We start from the raw sequence: 23,163 nt of genomic DNA, 5'->3' as shown, positions 1-23,163 counted from the left end.
ACCGATAACGGTCACCGATATACTGTGCACCCCTACAATTAAACATACTTAATGATACTTGTGCATCTCTATAATTGAGAATAAATAATGCTACAGTACTTGTTACATTTTTTAAGTAATCTACTTATGGCCAATACCAATAATTGCCCCCAATTTATCATGCACCCCTATAATTTAAGAAACTTCTATAATGATACATGTTCCATTTTATTAAATGTAGAACTATATTGTACTCACATGTAATTTCTTGCCATAATAGGGGAAGTAGCTCTTGTCAAGCCTGCCCTCAATTGGGAAATACTGCATCTGCAGTGGATTTTCTCTCTGTATCAGGCGAGACGGCGAAAACAGGTGAGATCACACTCATGCACTTTATGGACAATGTGTGTCATGTGACTCATGTTCAGTTGCCACTGACAACAGACTGCCCTCACATCACTCGAATAGACTCAAAATTTCCAACACACAAAAACATCAAAACATTTAATACATCATGTCATAGACCCAAATCCATACTAAAATTTTTGCAAACTAAATTATGTCCTCCACAGGTGCTATTTTGCATCATGTAATTGCATCGAAATTTTACACAGGACTGTTTTCATGAGAAATGTATAAAGAAATATCTGTTTTATGTTAAATTCAGTGTAACAATTTTCATAATAGCACAGACTGCTGTACCTTGTGTGAATAAAAGATGTACATTTAATGAAAAACAAGTGACAATTGAATTGGTTTCATGTGTGAAAACTGCCATTGAAGCATTGCAATATCACCATTAGTGGATGTTTGTTTAGTAAGAAATGGCAAGATTAAAACAGCAAAAGAAATTCAGCATTAAAGAGCGTTAAAGTTCAGAGGACCGCAGATGGGTGAGCGGTCTCATGAGCTTTGAGATGTCATAAGGTAAAAAATGGCAAAATAAGGGCAGTTAAGTGCTACTGGGACAGGTTATAAACGGGGTAGGTCTGATAGGAACATCTCGCATCTGCAGTGTAGAGCTACTTGAAGCAAGCAAACAAAGTGTTTGAAATTGGTTCAACATTGCACAATTCGTCCCTCATATCAGTTTGATTTTTGTACACACGTTAAAGGAATTCTTGTCTTTTTGACCTCACAAACTCCGTGTTATGCAAGGATGAATGCTACTACGTCAACACAATAAATTGGCCAACCTTAACCAGCATTTATTTGAACCACAACCAAAACATTTCCCCTATTTACGTGTGATAATCATTAGCTTCTCAGGAGATCAGATCACAAATGGACAACACTACGCATACTCTGCTTGCTGCGGAGACCAGGCCTCCAGTCCTCGGCGTCGCCTGATGCCGGTGGCCGGGGGAGAGGACGTCGTAAGTGGTGTGCGAGAAAGCGGAAGCGCGGCAAGAGGGCGGGGGTTCATGCTAGGCTAAAAACAAACCCTAGCCGGCCGGCTCTCCCGTCTATCCTGCTCTCAAATGTTTGTTCCCTGGACAATAAACTGGACTATATCCGACTCCAGCAGGCTACGCAGCGTGAGTTTAGAGATTGCTGCGTCTTTGTTTTCACGGAGACGTGGCTCAGCGACAGAGTTCCGGATGCTGCCATTCAGCTAGACGGGCTCACCTCGTTTCGTGCCGACAGAAATACAGCTCTCTGCGGTAAGACTCGCGGTGGTGGCTTGTGTGTTTACATGAACACGGAATGGTGCAAGAACTCTATGCTAGTCTCTAGTTCATCGCTGTTGGAGCTTGTGACTGTTAGATGCAGACCTTTTTATCTACAACGGGAATTCACCACTGTTTACATAACCGGAGTTTACATTCCCCCTAGCGCTAACGCTAAGGAAGCGCTCTGTGAACTGTATGGGGCTATGAGCAAACTGCAGAACGCTCACCCCGACGGACTGTTTATTGTCGTCGGAGATTTCAACCATGCGAATCTCAAGACAGTGCTCCCTAAATTCCATCAGTATGTGGACTTTGCAACGAGAGGGGCGAATGCGCTTGATCTTGTTTACACAAACATCCCAGGCGCGTACCGGGGCGGAGCCCCGCCCCCACCTCGGCTACTCAGACCACATCTCTGTTATGTTAATTCCAGCATACAGACCGCTCGTCACACGCACAAAACCGCTTCAGAAGCAGGTGAAAACCTGGCCAGCAGGAGCCATCTCTGCTCTTCAGGACTGTTTTGAGTGTACTGACTGGCAAATGTTCAGGGACGCTGCAACATATGGCGATTCTACCAACTTGGAGGAATACACAGCATCAGTGACCAGCTACATCAGCACGTGCATTGATGTCACTTTCTCCAAGACCATCACCACACGCTCCAACCAGAAGCCGTGGATGACTGCGGAGGTGCGCATGCTGCTGAGGTCCCGAGACTCCGCTTTCAGAGCAGGCGATAAGGCAGCCCTAAGAACAGCTAGGGCCAACTGTCACGGGCAATCAGAGAGGCAAAGCGTGCACACGCCCAGAGAATCCACAGTCACTTCCAGGAAAGCGGTGACACGTAGAGTCAACCCACGGAAGGCTGCTGGACCAGACAACATTCCTGGCAGAGTGCTCAGAGGATGTGCAGACCAGCTAGCAGATGTTCTTACCGACATCTTCGATGACACAGTTCGCCGATGACACGACCGTGGTGGGTCTCATCAGCAAGAACGACGAGTCAGCATACAGAGAGGAGGTGCAGCGGCTGACGAACTGGTGTAGAGCCAACAACCTGTCCCTGAATGTCGACAAAACAAAAGAGATGGTTGTTGACTTTAGGAGAGCACAAGGTGAATACACTCTGCTGAACGTCGACGGCTCCTCTGTGGAGATCGTCAAGAGCACCAAATTCCTTGGTGTTCACCTGGCGGAGAACCTCACCTGATCCCTCAACACCAGCTCTATCACCAAGAAAGCCCAGCAGCGTCTCTACTTTCTTCAAAGGCTGAGGAAAGCACATCTCCCACCCCCCATCCTCACTACATTCTATAGAGGGACTATTGAGAGCATCCTGAGCAGCTGCATCACTGCCTGGTTTGGGACTTGCACCGTTTCGGACCGCAAAGCCCTGCAGAGGATAGTGAGGACAGCTGAGAAGATCATTGGGGTCTCTCTTCCCTCCATCAAAGACATTTACAAAAAACACTGTATCCGCAAAGCAACCAGCATTGTGGACGACCCCACACACCCCTCACACAAACTCTTTACCCTCCTGCCGTCTGGCAAGAGGTACCGAAGCAGCCAGACTGTGTAACAGCTTCTTCCCCCAAGCCATCAGACTCCTCAATACTCAGGACTGGTTTGACACACACTCACATGTCCTGAGTTGCACTTTAATTTTGTCACTTTATAACTGACTGCTACCTCAATAACTGCTATGTGCATAGAACACTATCTCATAGTATGTTATGTGTAAGTTTTTAGAAACTGTCATCTTTTTGCACTACTGAGTACTGGTCGGCGCTGCACTGTGTCTATTGTCCTGTTCATTGTCAGTAATTTGTTGTACTGTCCCGTACTTTGCACATGTTTGCGCGTGCACTTTATATAGGTGTATATATATATATATATATATATATATATATATATATATATATATATATATAGGTATTTTATTTCATTGTGTTGTCTCATGTGGTCCTGTGTTGGTCCTTTGTTGTTTTTATGTAGCACCATGGTCCTGGAGGAACGTTGTCTCGTTTTGCTGTGTACTATACTAACTGTATATGGTTGAAACGACAATAAAAACCACTTGACTTGACTTTTAATTTTAACTGATTTGTACTGTACACAATGACTGAACTTGTACAATGGTGCACTTAATATACAACCTGGCAAGTTCGGCAAAACTCGGCCTTTGACATTGGCCCTGCCTCACTCCCCAGTTGGCCTCGTTAGGCCCAAGGGTAATCATCGGTCCAAAGGCCATTGGCCAAGAGGAAGCCCAGAGGAGGCACGATGAAGCCCTGGAAGTGACAGTGGGAACACGACTGGCCCTGGCATGCACTAGCAAGCCCTCATTTGACCCGATAGTGGAAACGCAGCCAATGAGCCAAAAGAAGGTTTACAATTTTGCAGGATAGACCTGGCTTTAAAAGAACCTGATAGCACTTAACGTTCCGCTCGCATTTAAGGCTTACATTAATACCAGATGCAAATTAATACCAGGTGACTGACCTCTTGTGATCGGATCACCCAAAACACAAGTTAAAATGCAGTATTATATTATGTCTAGAATGAGGGTAGTTTTAAGCACCAATGATGAAGCAGAACAGGAGTGAGGCAGCAGCGAGATGGAAAAGGCCTTGGGCAAGAACCCTTTGGGAACAATGGGGGGGCTGGGGCCCGATGTCTTACCCACCATTAAAACTGCTGGCCCTATAGGCAGCGTGGAGAAAGACCAGATACAAACAAGATGTTTGAAAAAGCAAATTGGATGCACATTCATTCTAAATCACACCAGCACACCCAAATACATAAAATGTACACATTGAAGCTATGGTATACTTTGTATGAGGTAGGCATTACCTTGGCTGCACAGTTTATATGTGGGTCTCCTCGTGGCCTCAGCCCAATAACCTGCAAAAAATATGGAATGTATGCATTGAACAAACATTCTTATATAATGATGTGAATTCCACAGAGTCTCAAAAACAAATCGATCTCTAGGTGAACTGCTTCAAATAGCAATCCACTGAAAGTCTGCAGAAATCTATAATTTAGAATGACCTCAAACTAAATTTTCCTTGCTAAAATACTTCCTCCTATCTTAGATTGTTTTGCAGAGCAAACTATAAGACACTCATAGGTTGAATTTCTGAAGAGTGCAAACACATTGCCATTAATTTGAATGTCAACTTCTGGCTCAACCAATGGCGTGAGTTTGGGGCAGGCACACTTCTTTTGGCTACTCGTTTAGAGGGCGATGGTAGGAGTTTTGGTGAAATCTGTTTCGAAACAATTTTCACAATTCCATTTAATGCAGAAATTACACTTCACACTCAGGACAAAGTTTGTCAATTATTTTGATGATCTTCCAGTTCTTTGATACTTTTTACTGATATATACACAGTACAAGTAGAAAGTGAACAGAACATTTTGGGTGTAAAAGAGGGGAGGAATGGGATCAGGACAGGTTGCTGGCCAGGATACTGCATGGAGCCCCTGTCTTTGTTAACCACCAGTCTCCAACAAGAGGTGCCTTTCACTAAGTGGAGTAAAAACATGCAACTCACTCGATTCATCTTGACCAGGATGCATGGCTTGCCCTCGGAATAACCAAAAGTACTATCAGCAAGTCCAGAGCACTGTCGTAGCAGACTTCTCTTGAACTGGCACACCTTCTTCTCCTCAACATTGTCCTGCTCAAAGTACTCGTCCCTAGGACAGAGCTCATTGGCCTCCTGCATAGAGTCATTGTACTCTGAAGTAACAAAAGAAAGAATGTAGATGAGTCACAGGTCTTGAGCTGGAAACATTAAGCAGTAATTTGAAGTTGTTAATAGAGGTTGCGAGATGTTTTCCTTGTCCTCTGTGTGGTGAGTTTGAAAGTCTACATCTGTCTTACAAGAACATTAATATACCCAATATGAAAGCCTAAAGACCCCATTAAATGGCTAGACGAGCACAATTTCTGTCTTGTGTTGAAATGTTTACTATTGAAACATGAAGTTGGGGACATTTTTTTTTGAAATTCCTCGTAGTACTAGGCGATGACGCCATCAATATTCCTGGTCCATTTTCCCAGAAGACTGTAAAGACCGTCAACACTATAAGACATGAACTAAAGGCACACAACTTTGAACTCACTGGGTATTTTCATACTCCCAATCAATTCGCACCTCATTTTAGATCCTGTTTTACTCTGAAATATGTTACATTGCAGAATTAAAATGGGGCATAAACATGTTATTTTTATTTTAAATGTCATCCATGATTGCTGTAGCTGACCATTTGAGAGCCATTCAAGAAAGGCTTTAACTTCTATCTTTAGAGTGAATTTTTAAGGTGGGGTGGTGATAATATACAGCTGATAACAATTTGCACTGCTAGCAACCAGGCAATTTCAAGAGCAGTTCACTACCAGAAGTGAGACTGAGAGGATTAATCTCAAAACACCTTACCCAAAGGTTACACAAAGGGAAGGTTTTATAAATTAGTGTTTTGCGAGTGGCTTAAATTGTAATTTTCTTTTAAATACATTTTTAAATGTACTTAAAAGCAAACAGCTTAGCATTTCTGCCACATTCATAGTGCTTTCAGAAAGCCCTCCTCTTGTAGCCTTGCAATATAGCCGTCTACAACACCACTTCTACTGATTTCTTAAGTGCAGTAGTTACTTGCTAATATTGCCCAATATGTGACCTGAATGAGCAATAATTGTAAAATCGTTATTTATGTAAAAAAACTTGAAGAATGTCCTCCAAATAAAAATTGTCTCGATTGAATTTTGATCTTATGGTCTTGAGACCTGTGATCAATTTGTCAGGTTGCTGTCTGGATCTCAAAGCTCAGTCTTCAGGATCTGGATCCTATGGTCTCAGACAAGGCCATAGTCATTTTCCAGTTCTATTGCTTCAAACAGTGGTCGGAAAGGTATCCGTCACCAATAAAGAGAATTCCATTACTCTGTTTTTCTAGTTCATTGAAATAAACAGCCTCATTATTAGGACAATCTTGGGTATGGTTACCCTGCTGAAAAGCCCAGCATTGCTGGTCACCAGCTTATGTTATGTTTAGGGTGCTGGTCCCCCAACATAGAATGCTGGTATTCCAATGCCAGCTTTTAAACAAGCTTAACCAGCTTCATCACAAAGATCATGCTGGTCAACCAGCTTCACCAGCTAGGTGTTGCTGGTGAAAAGAATGGCTATGGTGGCTCACCAGCTAGACCAGCACCAAACCAGTATCAACCAGTATAAACCAGCCAATACCAGCATGGGAATTGCATGCTGTTTCAGCTGGTCTTTTCAGCATGTATTGGACCAACAGATCATGATCTGGTTATTGGACCAACATATCTGGGTCTGGGCCTCAAAAGTTATACTCTTGGTCTGGGTTTTAGGAGGTCTAGTCTTGGTCTTTATATTAGCTGTATTAGTATTGGTTTGGGTCTTAGTGGGTGCAGTCTTTGTTTGGGTCTTAAGGGGTCTGATATTAGTCTGGGTGTTAAGGCTCGGGCGTCCTTCATTCTTCCACGTTCCGAGTCATCTTGTTCACAGTCAAGTGCTCAGCCTTTCAAAGCCAACAATTTTGACCATGATAGATTCAAAAGAGTTTGACGCATGTGCACTATGACTGCTTTGTGATACTCTTTAGTACAATCAACGGCGGGTGCATGCACTGATGATGCACACAGACAAGGACTGATAGTGTGCTGAGAAAATCTGGGACACACGCATACGGTTCGCTGTCTGATCAGCAACACGGTCAACCCGAGTATACGTTGGCCTTAAGGGGGTCTAGTCTTAGTTTTGTATTTATGTTTCTAGTATTTCTAGTAAGGGGTTCTAGACTTGGTATGGGTATTTAGTGGTCTGATATTGGTCTGGGTCTTAGGGGGTCTGAGCAGACTGAAGATCAAGGGACCTCAGATAATCCTGTTTAAAAAGGCATTTTATCAGAAGAAGATCAGGCAAGTTATCAGAAGAAGATCAGGTGGTGTTACAGTATCATCAGTTTGTACTTTTGTAGGGCAAATATTTAGAGAGTGGTACTCACTCTGTAGAAAGGACTCCAGGTGCTGCACATACATGTTGTATTGCTGGGGAATGGAGCGGTTAAATGCAATTTCCATGGACTTGGGCCTGATCACCAGCCCTAAGGATGCAACACTCAGTTACACATGATACACATCAAATGCAGATTCTGTCCATCTGTTAGCACATGTACATCACCAAGACATCCATATGATGTATGCATTTTAATTTAGAGAATTTGCTAAATTGCAGTATTTTGCCACAACATTTGTGCTGTTAGAACAATGATCCATGATGTTTATCATTAAGACCAGTGATTCTCAACTGGTTTTGTTTCAGGACATTGCACATCAAGTGGAGACCCAACATGGCAACACATTTTTATAGTACAGTTTAATTTGACCCATGGTCTTTGAGGTCAACAACAGAAGATATGGTGTTTTCTCTTCCCTTTTAAACATGTATAAGCCTAATTACCTTGCTATAGTACTAAATATGATTATACAGCTAATTGCATTTAGTTTTGTTTTTCTGTGCTGTCAAAGACCCTATCAGAACAGACCTGTAACCTATCACTGATTTACAGTGAATGTGAATATGCTCTTTTTAACATGTTTATCAGATGTTTATACACAAATATGATGCTTAAAATCCAATGAGATGCTTTCAAATGGTGCACTCTATCGAAGACTTCTCAGCGAAATACATGTGCTTTCTGGTCATGTTTCATTTAATTAGAAAAGATTATTCAGCTTGAAATGATCAATATGCACCAACATTTCTGCTCATTAACACCTGCCTTAAAAAAAAAGCTTGGAACTTTCAATGCACTGATTATTGGAGACACTTAAACCGCAACTTGCCTGAAATGATGTCCAACTGTTCTGTACTGAGAAGAACATTATGTTACTAAAAGATCTATGGAAATGGGGGGTTGAGCTGGTAAAGGAAAAGAGATTAGTGGGAGGAATAAATTGACACTAAAGGAAGTATGGACGATAACTAGAAAGAAATCTCAAATTCCCACCTTCAACAGCACGAAAGGATGGAACTGGAGCGATCTCATCGCAACCACCATTCACAAGTGTGTGGGCTGAGTGCGATGGAATGTGTGGGTGTGTGGGAGGTTAATGGATGATGTGTAACACTGTTGCAATCAGAACACACAACAGCAATCATAGCAGAGGTAAATGGTAAAAATAGTGCAGAATAAAATGACATCAGCTAAATAGCACCTTTAATGCGAGTTCTTTTCCATTACCATCATAACATAGAATTTATTCATGTACATATGCTAATTTTCTGGGTGTCAGCAGTGTATGTACAAGTGTCAGTTAGTCTATCTGAGAAATCATCTGTACTCAAGACACTGACAATTGCTTTTATTTGTGGGTGTTGCCACTTAAAAAAAACTTTCCATAGTATTTCAATGCTTTTTTTGTATTTTTTATTGGACAATGGTAACTTCATGGTTCTTTAAAAAACCTTGGAGAACAAATGTAAAAATATGGCAGTTATTCAGTGCCATGGTATTACAGTCTAAAATCTTTACTGTACCATTGTACTGACACAGTACTTTGTTGTAAGGATCATGTGGAATTGTGTAAACAATGATGGGTAGCACTTTATTTTACAGTACTGTTCTAAAGGTACGTATAATATAATTACAAAAACTATAGTAATTACTAGGTACTAACCCTAAATCAGTGGCAAAGCCATCTGGCCCCGGAGCCTTGCCTGTAGGCAAGTCCTTAATTACCTCACCAAACTTCTCCAAGTTTAAATCAGAATCAAGAGATTTTTTTGATCAGTCATCAGATTAGGAAGTTCTAATGGTTTCACAAAGTTATAATATCATCAGTAGACGAAGATGTGAACTATAGAGATCAAGACAGAATTCTTTAAAAGAGGTAAATATTTCACCACCAGCAGATTTCACTGAGGGAATGTTAGAAAAAGACTCTCTCTCAATTATACATCTAGCCAAAAGCTTCCCTGCTTTGTCCCCCGACTAAAAGTAATACTGTCATGCCCTGAATAGCCAAAACTCCACCTTCCATGACAAAATAGTACTATATCTGTATTTCAATAGGATTAATTCTCTAAGACAACATTTGGTGCTTCAGCTCTGCCTCTGCATTTTAATATTCCCTTCCAATTCCACTATTTCTTGTGCTTTGGCTTTTTTGGTGAATGAGGCATACGGTATGATCTGGCCCCTAAAAAACGCCTTAAGTTCATCCCAAGCCACGCCCACAGAGGATACGGAGAACCAGCTGGTCTCCATATAGACACTGATTTTAGCCTTTAGCATTTATTGGAATTCAGGATTTTGCAAAAGGGATGCAATTAAAGCACCAACTATATGATTTCTTTTTCTCTGTATGTGGAAACATCTCTGAACTCACCAGGGTGTGAACTGAGCCTAAAATGTTTCAAATTGAGCAATCAACAACAGATGAAATGAGGGACTATTAAAAACTATTCAAGATTATATCTTAAGGACTGAAGAAAAGGTCCCTACCAGATGGGTTCAAAAGTCTCCAAATATCTGTAAGACCAAGGTTTTTACACATTCTATGAAGCATCACTGTTGCTCTAGGGGGCTTGCACACTTTTGCTTCCTAATTTGTCTTTACTCTGTTTGAGACATTTGAATTGTAGATGTTTACTTATCAGTATAATGACTTCCTTGCACTTACCCGAGCCAGCATTATAAAAAAAAAAAAATGCCCACCCCATATCTTTCTAAAATGTTCAGCTTCCTATGGGAAAAGGTGCATTTCTTGAAGAAACAAGATATCACATTTCTTACGCTTAAGACGACAAACAACCTTCCTCACGTGACCTATTCTGTATCATTTAATTTCTTTGTTAATTTCTTTCTGTTTTCGTTAAATGGCTCAAAATCCACATGCTTTCTTTATTTCCCAGTTGTTGTTTATTAGTTTTTTTTATTAGATGTTGGTCTCAGACTTTTGGACCCATGAGAAAAATTTAGAAAATTCGAAGATTTGCAGAAATACCCATTGCAAAATGTTTCAGAACAAAGGCTTGTTGTGAAAAAAGATGTTCTGCCTAAACAGATTGAAATTAAAGTGTGTTGTATGTCCAAGTAGACTTATCTTTTTGGCTGGAATTAGCGAAATGAGTCTGGCATTTTACATCTTCCAATTATAAACTTCTTTATAACAATTACAAAAAAGTCACTGCACAGCACTGCACAAATACTGCATAGCATCATACTCTAAATAAAAATCTTGAAAGTTCATGAAAAATTGTTTAAAGGTGCACTAAATTCTATGTTCGTAATAGTACACTACCATAAAAATCATCAACTGAATCCGATGAATCGACAAATCCACCACTTTAGGTTGTCTTAAGTCTCCAGTGCATCAAAATTTTACGTCATGCTTTGTGACAAAGTGTTGGAGTCTGGGACTGTTACCTGGATTGGCCACTCGGTCCCTGTATTTGGGGGTGTGATCATCCAGCGTCTGTAGCATCACCCACATGGTGAGAGTGAACATTCCAGCCAGGAAACCATAGAACACCAGATAGAAGAGGAATATAAGAGCTGCAGAAAGAGAGAGAAAAAAAAAGATATCCAGGCTGAATGGACCAAATTGCTTAACGAGCACAGATTTCCTTCCTGTGTTGATATTTTTCCTATTGAAACAGGAAGCTGAATGGGATACATCGACGCACATGCTTTCATTTGTCACATCCATAAACCATAATTTGCTACTTGCTATTGCTAGTTGGTTCAGTGTTTCCCCTATATGCATTCAGGAGCGGCACTGTGCCACCGCTGAAATACTGCATTCAGTTAAATGGGACACCTGTATGAAGCGAAAGGGACCCCACCATATACACGCACGTATTCACAGTAATGTCATCATATAGCAGCCTATCAAAGGTTTTACCAGTGACTACCTGCAATCTAGTTACAATATCACTTAAAACTATGGACACTAATGGAGGAACTTTGGCAACTTTTCATAATTATTATGGACCAAGAAATCAGTTTTTCTTTGGTGTAAAATGTGTTCTAGAACAAGTAACTGGCTTTCAGAAATTCAAAGAGATGACTTAATCAGTAGGATCACATGCAGAATATTTAAACTTAGCCCTAAAATAAATTAGGTAGGCCTATATATAAATAAACTTTACAGATGTTACTGTTACATCAAGTCAAAATCAATGCTATACTGTCTTAATGTATGTGCATTTCAGCAACAAAATTATATAAAGTATAATAAATGGCACTATTTTTATTAGTTTGTATCATTTTTTATTTTATTTTTTTAAATTAAGGACAAAAAAATATTTATTTTTCCACTGTTGCTACCAAATCAGGTGCTGTCGCCACCATCTGTAGAGCCTGGTGGCACCCATATGTTAGTCTGGAGCCCTGTGGTGATGTAGGTTCTGTTAAATAGGTTTAAATTTTCTATTTGTGTTTATGTTTATTAAAAATAGTGAAAGTGATTTTCTGAGCACTTCAAGTGTCAAACGCACTCAGTAATAATAATAAACACACACATGACAAGGCGAACATGAATAACCCATCTATAATGATTCTAAGGTCATTTTAAGCCATTACTCCACCGACATGCGTAAATACGGGTCCGGTCTTGCAGGCTCGTGGACACAATGTGTGTAGTGCCAGATGACTAAAGGTTTTTTGGTAAATTTTCTGCAAGAGAACGTTAATTTTAAATGATAATTTATCACAACAAAACCAGATTGTGATATGTGATATACACACACATATACATACATACATACATACACATACACATATACAGTACTAAGCAAAAGTCTTAAGCACATAAGATGTTTCACAAAAGCATTTGTCTTAAGATGGTTATTTATAGCTTCAACTTTAGTGTGTTAATAGTAGGGCTGGGACGACGCGTCGACGTAATCGATGACGTCGACGCAAAAAATACGTCGACGCAAAATATGCGCGTCGATTCGTCAGACCAAAACAAAGATGGCGGCGCCGGAGAGTAGAAGCAAAACGAGTGGCTCCTCAGACTATCAGAAGTGCAAGGCGGCATGCACTCGTTCCACTAAAGTATGGGAATTCTTTAATTTAAAAGGAAAAAATTATGTGATATGTCGTCTTTGCAAAATGGAGATGGCTTTCCATTCTAGCACCACGGCAATGCACCAGCACTAGGGCTGGGATGACTTTGACGCAAAAAATACGTCGTCGACGCAAAATATGCGCATCGAATTGTCAGACCCAAAACAAAGATGGCGGCGCCAGCGCCAACACGAGTGGCTCCTCAGACTATCAGAAGTGCAAGGCGGCATGCACTCGTTCCTCTAAAAGTATGGGAATTATTTAATTTAAAAGGAAACAATTCCGTGATATGTCGTCTTTGCAAAATGGAGATGGCCTTCCATTCTAGCGCCACCCGGGAGCAGCCGCAGATGACAGAGCACCGTAAGTTTTTTTTCAACTCCCCACTTTTCACTCGATGTTGGAATAGGCTATAATACGTTGTCGACACCTAAAGTTTTCGCTTATAGCTATTAATAATGTGCTTATAGCTATGAATGTCGTGAAAAATACATAGAGGACACTGACAACGCGATGACAGACAGGACCAAGCAGGTAACATTTAATAAAGTCTCAACTTTCAAATTTGGACATTCAAAGAAAATTAAACCATAAATAGGCCTACTATTTTGTGGCTCTTTAATGTGTCGTGACAGATTGCCTCAGTTAAAGCTGCTCGTGAACCGATCATCTTTTCCTTGGTTAATTTATAGCATCAAATAGGCTAAACATGAATGTAGCCTACATCAGAAGGACTGTTGTTTTAACCGCGGAAAGATGTCAGTACGGTAGCCTACAATCCATTATTCAAATTCAAATCCATCGACGTTAATCTTCTCTCTCCTGATTACTTTGTCGGACAAAAATGGTGTATTATGATTGATTGATCAGATTGCCAGTCAATCAAACTCCCAGCAAATGTTTTTTTTTTTTTTTTACATTTTATACACCCCCACCCCCGATGAAACCGGTATTACCGGTGTTGTCACAAGTCGATGAATCGAAATCGAATCGGACTGAAAAAATGAATCGTTAGATTAATCGATGCATTGAAAAAATAATCGCTAGATTAATCGTTTAAAAAATAATCGTTTATCCCAGCCCTAGTTAATAGACTCCCAAACATTACTTTTGCAAATAGAAAAGATTAGAATAGAAGAACAGGGAGCCCTGCAACAGATGTTATGGCCCCCACAAAGCCCCCACTAAACATTTTGTCAGTCTGAGATTTCATGAAGAGACAGAAGCATCCATCCATCCATCCATCGTCAACCGCTTATCCTGTGTACAGGGTCGTGGGGGGCTGGAGCCTATCCCAGCTAACATTGGGCGAAAGGCGGGGGACACCCTGGACAGGTCGCCAGTCCATCGCAGGGCAGAGACAGAAGCAATTGAGACTAAATAGATCTGTGGTGAATTCTCCAAGAAGCTTGGAACATCCTATCTGTCAACAACCAAGAAAAACTGTCCAGGTGTACCAAGGAGAATTGGTGCTGTTTTAAAGGCAAAGGTGGTCACACCGAATATTGATTTAGCTTTTTTATGTTTACTGGACTTTGTATGACATTAAGCGATAAATGAAAACTATTTATTTCATTATTTTTGACATCCTCACTATGCAAAATTTTTCACAAGTGCCAAAACTTTTCCACAGTACTGTATGTACAGTGCATCCAGAAAGTATTCACAGCGTTCACTTTTTCCACATTTTGTTATGTTACAGCCTTATTCCAAAATGGATTAAATTAATTATTTTCCTAAAAATTCTACAAACAATACCCCATAATGACAACATGAAAGGTGTTTGGTTGAAATCTTTGCAAATCTATAAAAAAAAAAAATTCACATGTACATAAGTATTCACAGCCTTTGCCATGACACTCAAAATTGAGCTCAGATGCATCCTGTTTCCACTGATCATCCTTGAGATGTTTCTACAACTTGATTGGAGTCCACCTGTGATAAATTCAGTTGATTGGACATGATTTGGAAAGTCGCACACACCTGTCTATATAAGGTCCCACAGTTAACAGTGCATTTCAGAGCACAAACCAAGCCATGAAGTCCAAGGAAATGTCTGTAGACCTCAGAGCTAGGATTACATCAAGGCACAGATCTGGGGAAAGGTACAGAAAGAGTTCTGCATTTTTGAAGGTCCCAATGAGCACAGTGGCCTCCATAATCTGTAAATGGAAGTTTGGAGCCACCAGGACTCTTCCTAGAGCTGGCCGCCTGGCCAAACTGAGCGATCGGGGGAGAAGGCCCTTAGTCAGGGAGGTGACCAAGAACCCTATGGTCACTCTGACAGAGCTCCAGCGTTTCTCTGTGGAGAGAGGAGAACCTTCCAAAAGATCATGCCTGTATGGTAGAGTGGCCAGAGTGAGTGAGCCACTCCTCAGTAAAAGGCACATGACAGCCCGCCTGGAGTTTGCCAAAAGGCACCTGAAGGACTCTCAGACCATGAGAAACAAAATTCTCTGGTCTGATGAAACAAAGATTAAACACTTTGGCCTGAATGGCAAGCATCATGTATGGAGGAAACCAGGCACCGCTCATCACCTGGCCATACCATCCCTACAGTGAAGCATGGTGGTGGCAGCATCATGCTGTGGGGATGTTTTTCAGCGGCAGGAACTGGGAGACTAGCCAGGATCGAGGGAAAGATGAATGCAGCAATGTACAGAGACATCCTTGATGAAAACCTGCTCCAGAGCGCTCTGGACCTCAGACTGGGGCGAAGGTTCATCTTCCAACAGGACAATAACCCTAAGCACACAGCCAAGATAACAAAGGAGTGTCTACGGGACAACTCAGTGAATGTCCTTGAGTGGCCCAGCCAGAGCCCAGACTTGAACCTGATTGAACATCTCTGGAGAGATCTGAAAATGGCTGTGCACCGACACTCCCCATCCAACCTGATGGAGCTTGAGTGGTCCTGCAAAGAAGAATGGGAGAAACTGCCCAAAAATAGGTATGCCAAGCTTGTAGCATCATACACAAAAAGACTTGAGGCTGTAATTGGTGCCAAAGATGCTTCAACAAAGTATTGAGCAAAGGCTGTGAATACTTATGTACATGTGATTTCTTTTATTTTTAATACATTTGCAAAGATTTCAAACAAACTTCTTTCACGTTGTCATTATGGGGTTTTGAAATTAGCCAAATATGTGAACCAATGAATCAACATAAAATTGAAAAAAAATTTTTTTATGTTGATTCAGTGGTTCACATATTTGGCTAATTTCATAAAACTAGCAATAGAACCAATCAACAGAAGGGAGAATGAGGGGGGAGGTGGAATAGTAAAATTAGGAATGTAAAACTGAATGTTTTGGATAAAGGCCAACCATTTCTACTCGCTCCCAACAGGTGGATTTAAAAATACAAAATAAAAACAAGGGGCGGCAACATTTAGGTAGATCATACAGATTTTTAAATGTATAAGGCTAACTGGATTGTTGACATACCCAAGATACCCCCAAAGGCTAACACTGTGAGAAATTAAGTGCAACAATTGTAAGGACATGACAACTCAATCCTTTCAAAATCCATTCTCACATTCAGAGGAGAACAGAGTTAGAGATGCATCGATCCGATACTCTGGATCGGTATCGGCGCCGATCCAAGCTTTTTTAATGGATCGGATATCGGTGATGCAAGACCGATCCAAATTCGATACCGTGTTACCAGTGATTGATGAATGAATGGCAATAAACGATGGCCTACTGTATAATAATTCTTATAAGAAATAAATTATTTATTTTTAAACATTGCCTTAAATTAAATACATTTAAAATACGTTGTGCTGCTTAGCGCAATCACACGTGAGTGTGACAGGCAAGTTGAGGCGAACCTTTACATTCAAAGTACCTCAGCGCGTTAAACATGTCCCTGATTTGGAATTATTTTACCCTTGATACATCAACGAGTAGCGCTGCAAATTGTAATATTTGCAAAGCCAACGTTTCAAGAGGTGGAAGTAGTGTTTCGAATTACAATACGACAAATATAATCAAGCATCTTCAGAAGCATCACGCAAAAGAACACGAGGAGTTCGCGCAAATCAAACGGAAAAAGAATGAGTCAAAGCAGCTGACCTTGACAGATGCGTTTCAGAGGCAAGAAAAACTTCCACATCAGAATCGTAAAGCTGTAAAAATAACAGAAAAGGTACTTGAATTCATTGTTCTAGATGATCAGCCCCTCTCTGTTGTCGAAAACACGGGTTTCCGTCAGCCTCATGGAACATCTGGAACCACGATATAGTTTGCCATCTAGAACATACATTTCTGAGACCGCTTTGCCTGAGCTGTATTCCAGAGTTTCCTCGCACGTTGCAGACCAATTAAAAGATGTGCAGGCCTTCAGCTTCACTACAGATATTTGGAGCTCCGACGTGTGCCCCATGTCCCTTCTTAGTTTAACGGCACATTGGTTGAATGATAGTTATGATTTGCAGAGCGCTGTGCTACACGTAAAGGAAATGAGAGGGTCACACACCAGCAGGGTGATTTCAGATTCAATCAAAGAAATGCTTGATGGGTGGAAAATCCCTATATCCAAAGTGCATGTGATTTTGAGGGACAATGCCAGCAATATGAAGAAAGCGATGGATGATTTGGGAGTCCCTAGTTTGGGCTGTGTCGCGCACTCATTACAGCTTGCTGTTAACGAGGGACTTTTGTCCCAACGAAGCTTGATTGACGCAATTGCAAGTGCCAGAAAAATTGTGGGGCACTTCAAACATTCTCCATTAGCATACTCGCGATTGGGGGACATTCAGCGTGAATTTCAAATGCCCCTGAAACGTCTTCAGCAAGACGTTAAAACTAGATGGAACAGTACATATTATATGATTCAGAGCATCCTTGAACAGAAGCGAACCTTATGCGCCTTTGCTGCCGACCACGAGCTGCCTGCAGTGCTGACTGTAAACCACTGGGCATTATCAAATCAAATCAAATCACTTTATTGTCACACTACCATGTACACAAGTGCAACAGTAGGTGAAATTCTTGTGTGCAGTTCCGAGCAACATAGCAGTCATGACAGTGACGAGACATATACCAATTACAATAAACAACATACTTACACAAAACAATTTACATATCAAATGTACACATACTTACACAAAACAATTTACAAATCAGATGTACACATACTTACACAACACAATAATTATATACAATGCAGAATATAGAACAGAATATACAATACAATACAATAAGTGGGAGTATATGAAATATATATGTGTATATATATATATATATATAGCAGTTGTATTGAGGAGAATATGTTGACAGTCCAGTGTGAGATTATAGCTGAATAAAGTGCAGTGCTAATTATTGATCCTGATAGATCAAGAGTTCAACAGTCTGATTGCTTGGGGAAAAAGCTATCATGTAGTCGGCTGGTGCGGGTCCTGATGCTGCGATACCGCCTGCCTGATGGTAGCAGTGAGAACAGCCCATGACTTGGGTGACTGGAGTCTCTGATGATCCTCCGAGCTTTTTTCACACACCGCCTGGTGTATATGTCCTGGAGGGAGGGAAGCTCACCTCCGATGATGTTCCTGGCAGTTCGCACCACCCTTTGCAGGGCTTTGCAGTTGTGCGCGGTGCTATTGCCGTACCAGGCGGTGATGCAGCCAGTCAAGAAGCTTTCTACAGTGCTGGTGTAGAACCGTGTGAGGATGTGGTGGTTCATTCCAAACTTCCTCAGCCGTCTCAGGAAGAAGAGGCGCTGGTGAGCCTTCTTCACAACGGCCTCAGTGTGGACGGACCATGTGAGTTCCTCAGTAATGTGGACACCGAGGAACTTGAAGCTGCTGACTCTCTCCACCGGTGCTCCATTGATGGTGATGGGGCTGTGTTCTCCGTCTTTCTTCCTGAAGTCCACAACAAGCTCCTTGGTTTTACTGATGTTGAGGGAGAGGTTGTGCTCCTGACACCAGCGTGTCAGAGTGTGCACCTCCTCTCTGTAGGCTCTTTCATCATTGTCAGTGATCAGACCTACCACCGTCGTGATCGTCAGCAAACTTAATGATGGCATTGGAGCTATGTGTTGCCACACAGTCATGTGTGTACAGGGAATACAGGAGTGGGCTGAGAACACAGCCCTGCGGGGCTCCAGTGTTGAGGGTCAGTGATGAGGAGGTGTTGCTGCCCATTCTAACCACCTGACGTCTGCCTGACAGGAAATCCAGGATCCAGCTGCACAGCGAGCTGTTTAAGCCCAGAGCCCGGAGTTTCTCATCAAGCTTGGAGGGCACTATGGTGTTGAATGCTGAGCTGTAGTCTACAAACAGCATTCTCACATATGTGTTCCTTTTTTCCAGGTGGGAGAGAGCAGTGTGTATTGTAGATGCAATGGCATCATCAGTGGAGCGGTTGTTGCGGTAGGCAAACTGCAATGGGTCCAAAGAGGGGGGCAGAACAGAGCAGATGTGATCTCTGATTAACCTCTCGAAGCATTTGCTGATGATGGGGGTCAGAGCAACAGGACGCCAGTCATTTAAGCATGTGATTATAGCTTGCTTCGGTACTGGAAATTACTGTACCACTGTACCATTACTGGAAAAAACAATGATCGTACTGTCACCATTTGAAGAACTGACGCGAACCATAAGCTCATCCAGTTCAACCACAGCGGATGTCATTCCAACAATTTCAGTTCTGAAACGTTTGCTGTCTCAGGAGAGAGACACAGACACAGGGATTAAAACAATGAAAAGTACACTACTACAAGCAGTCAACACACGATTTGGTAACATCGAGAATGAACGACTTTACTCCGTTGCCACTTTACTTGACCCACGATACAAAGACAGGTAAGCTAAAAGTCTATGCACACACATAAAATGTCACTTGCACGATAAAATATATTTTCCATTATACAGTTTTGACGATGACAACGTTCTTCATTTATTGTAAATAAGATTCATATTATTAGGCTATTATAACTATTATTAAAAAACATTTTCAAGTTTCTATCAGTTTCGTTTAATTAATTAAAAAGTTTTAGTCATTAACTCTGTCATTAAACTTTTATGCTAAAATAACGGCTAGGAATGCTTTCCATATTCTGCAGATACAAATAGTAAGTGTTGAAATTACTGTTAATTTTGCTACTGCATCATTCAGTTTTCTTAATAAATTTTCAGCCATACATTTTGTCCCCTTTTTCATCAAGTAATGTGCAGTCAGATTTGGTATACATTTCTTTACCTAATATAAATAAATCTTAATGACCAAGTGAATTGTATACATTCTTTAGTTTTGAAGGTAAAAAAAAACACCCCTGATATCGGATTGGTATCGGCCGATACTCAGAATTTTGGTATCGGATCGGATTTGAAAAAACGGTATGGTTGCATCCCTAAACAGAGTAATGACTAAACTAAACAGTTCTGAGGGGTGTCTAGTGCCATCCAGACTCATTACATGGGTCTCTAATCTGGAATACTTGATTCTGATTGGTCAATTGCAGCATGTTTTATAATGACTGCTACATAAATAACCTCAGTTATTTTCTAGTAAAAAAAAAAATACTAATAATCTAATAATATAATTAATCTAATAAATTTTTTCTTTGGCATGAAATAATTATATGCCAAAGAAAAAAAAAGTGCTAAAGGTGTAAGACAAATGTGAAAAGGAAAACGTTTGTTTTCCCTTTTGAATTAAATTATGTTTTATATAAATAGTTTGTTTGTTTGTGTTCGTCATTTTGCATGTCAATTAATTGTATCTTATTATAAGGATGTTTTTACTGAAAAAAAAAATACTTTGTGAAGAGGAGGAGGGAATGGTCATGCCGTGATGGTGCATGGCCGGTGCCGAATCAGGTGATCAGCAGGAGAGCGAGATAAATGGGAGCCGGAGACCCCAGTTCGAGCATGTGTGTCTGTTTTATGTTTTATATTGTATTAAGTTTATATTACATTTATATCACATAAACCTTTATGTTGACTGTTCAGCCGGTTCCCACCTCCTCCTCGTCCATCCTTGTCCTGTTAAATTGGTGCCGAAACCCGGGAGGGAGGGAGCACTGTCACTGAGTCCTCGCCGCCAGGGACCGTAGGAGTAGCTGCTGTCCGCCGGGGAAGGAGAAAGCTGTCGTCCAACAGAGGGCGGAGGAGCGATTAAGGACCTGGCGGCAGCGTGTCCGTGAACCGGCGAGCAAGTTTTCCTCTCTCGCCCATTGCCTCTCCCCACTCCTCCCCTCATCTCTCCCCCAGGTTCCCAGGAGGTGGGGTGGATCACCGGCTGACAGAATGGCCAGAGGGGCATCATCTCCACTCCGGGGGAGAGTAGGTCAGTCTGGTGGCGCCCCAGCCTGAATCGGGTGGGGGAGGAGTGTGACGAGGAGGGCTTGGCCAGTTGGTGATGACGCACGGCCGGTGCTGAATCAGGTGATCAGCAGGAGAGTGAGATAAAGGGGAGCCGGAGATGCCAGTTAGAGAGGGAGATAGACGCACGTGGCTGCACTCCCTTTTGTCTTGCATAATGAAATTATTTAAAACTCAAATAAATGAACATGACATTTTGATTTAATATAAAGCTAATTCCACCATTCATTATATGGGGAAAAGGTGAGCGAAAATGTGGATACATCTTTAAACACTTTTATGCATTTTGTATGACATTACATGTGTCCCAAAAAAAGGGAAAAAGCACTGTCAAAATCTTCTCTGATCGTTTAGACTGAATGCACTGAATGCACAAAAATTCAAACCATATTAGAATTAAGTTTGAATAAGGTTTGGAAAAATCAGATTGCTTATTTTTTTCTGATTTTCAGACTACAGCCAACTAAACAGATATTACATAATTTTGTTTCATGCCTGTACAAAGCCTTAGAAGCTTTTACAAAAAAATACTGTGCCAAAACCATGATTCTGTGATAGTATCAAATGCCAAAATGTAAATATTTAAATATCATGGAACAGCTTTTACATGGTACAGTAAAGTACTTCACTCAATTCCATAGTATTCCAAGAATGTCCCATGGTATTCCCATCATGAGAGTTTAAATCTATTTTATGGTAATTCTGAGGTACATTTTTATAAAGGTTCAAAGTAAAGGATAATACAAAATTACACTGAAGCATTGATTCCAAAAGTTAGAAATAGGAAGGAAAATAGCAAACGGGAAAATGGAAGTGTTTTAGATTTAAAAAAATATATACATCTATCTATCTATCTATCTATCTATCTATCTATCGAGAGAACCCAAAAAACCTTCTGTAGACACAAACAATTACAAAAAGTGCTGTGGCAGTACCATGTAACCATGGTAACACCATCATGGCATATATATTCCATGGTATTTACATGGTATCCAAAGTATTTCAAGGAATATCATGTTATCAGCATAGTACATATCCAAACATCTTGTAGTACCATGCTCAAAAAATATGTCCATACAGTAAGTGGGTCAAAGACAAAAATCAAGACAAGGTCTGCAGTAAGGGAAAATGGAAATACATTTGCAGAAACGCAGAAGCTATTTAAATAGCAAAAGAAAAAGGTAAAAGGGGAATGGAAAGGACTGTGTATAAAAGCATGAGAGAGGCTTGGTTTGATTACGGATATATTTTTTCTTTGCCAACATCTCTGAGGTGGACTACTATAAATAGCATCTGGCGGAGGACAATTTAGTGATGGCACAGCACTGGCCTTGGAAGATGAGAGTGCACGCGCACGACACACACACACACACACACACACGTGTGTGTGTGTGTGTGTCGGGTTTGGGTGGTTTGAGGAAATGTTTTTGGTTACAAACTGGTAATTACAAGGGTTTAATGCAAATGTGTTTTAGGAGGACATTTCTGGTGTTCCTATAATTCAAATTGCTTAAAAAAACAAACATGAGGGTTGGGTTTAGGGGTAGGGTTAGGGGATAGAATCTATAGTTTGTAAAGTATAATAATCATTATGTCCATATAAAGTCCTTTATTACTGAGGAACTCACATGGTCCATCCACACGGAGGCCATTGTGAAGAAGGCTCACCAGCCCCTCTTCTTTCGAAGACGGCTGAGGAAGTTTGGAATGAACCACCACATCCTCACATGGTTCTACACCAGCACTGTAGAGCATCCTGACTGGCTGCATCACCGCCTGGTATTGCAATAGCACCGCCCACAAAAGCAAAGCCCTGCAAAGGGTGGTGCGAACAGCCAGACACATCATCGGAGGTGAGCTTCCCTTCCTCCAGGACATATATAACAGGCGGCGTGTGAAAAAAGCTCGGAGGATCATCAGAGACTCCAGCCACCCGAGTCATGGACTGCTCTCACTGCTACCATCAGGCAGGCGGTATCAAGCATCAGGACCCGCACCAGCCGACTACATGACAGCAATCAGACTTTTGAACACTTGATCTCTCACGATCAATATACCAGC

General features: G+C 41.2%; 1 protein-coding gene across 1 annotated transcript in view; it reads right to left on the bottom strand.

Moving 5' to 3' along the window:
- Positions 1-23,163, bottom strand: part of LOC127629505 (sodium/potassium-transporting ATPase subunit beta-3-like) — a 50,366-nt gene that overhangs the window by 3,727 nt on the left and 23,476 nt on the right. The window contains exons 2-6 of the mRNA XM_052106595.1: positions 11,127-11,255; positions 7,701-7,799; positions 5,216-5,403; positions 4,509-4,559; positions 238-324 (exon numbers count right to left, since the gene is read on the bottom strand). Of these exons, the coding sequence (XP_051962555.1) occupies positions 238-324; positions 4,509-4,559; positions 5,216-5,403; positions 7,701-7,799; positions 11,127-11,255 (554 nt within the window). The remainder of the gene's footprint in view (positions 1-237; positions 325-4,508; positions 4,560-5,215; positions 5,404-7,700; positions 7,800-11,126; positions 11,256-23,163) is intronic.

This window comes from Xyrauchen texanus, chromosome 36, assembly GCF_025860055.1.
Source record: "Xyrauchen texanus isolate HMW12.3.18 chromosome 36, RBS_HiC_50CHRs, whole genome shotgun sequence".
Classification (NCBI taxonomy): domain Eukaryota; kingdom Metazoa; phylum Chordata; class Actinopteri; order Cypriniformes; family Catostomidae; genus Xyrauchen; species Xyrauchen texanus.
The sequence above is the reverse complement of the archived record's forward strand: the minus strand, read 5'-3'. Positions and strand labels throughout refer to the sequence as shown.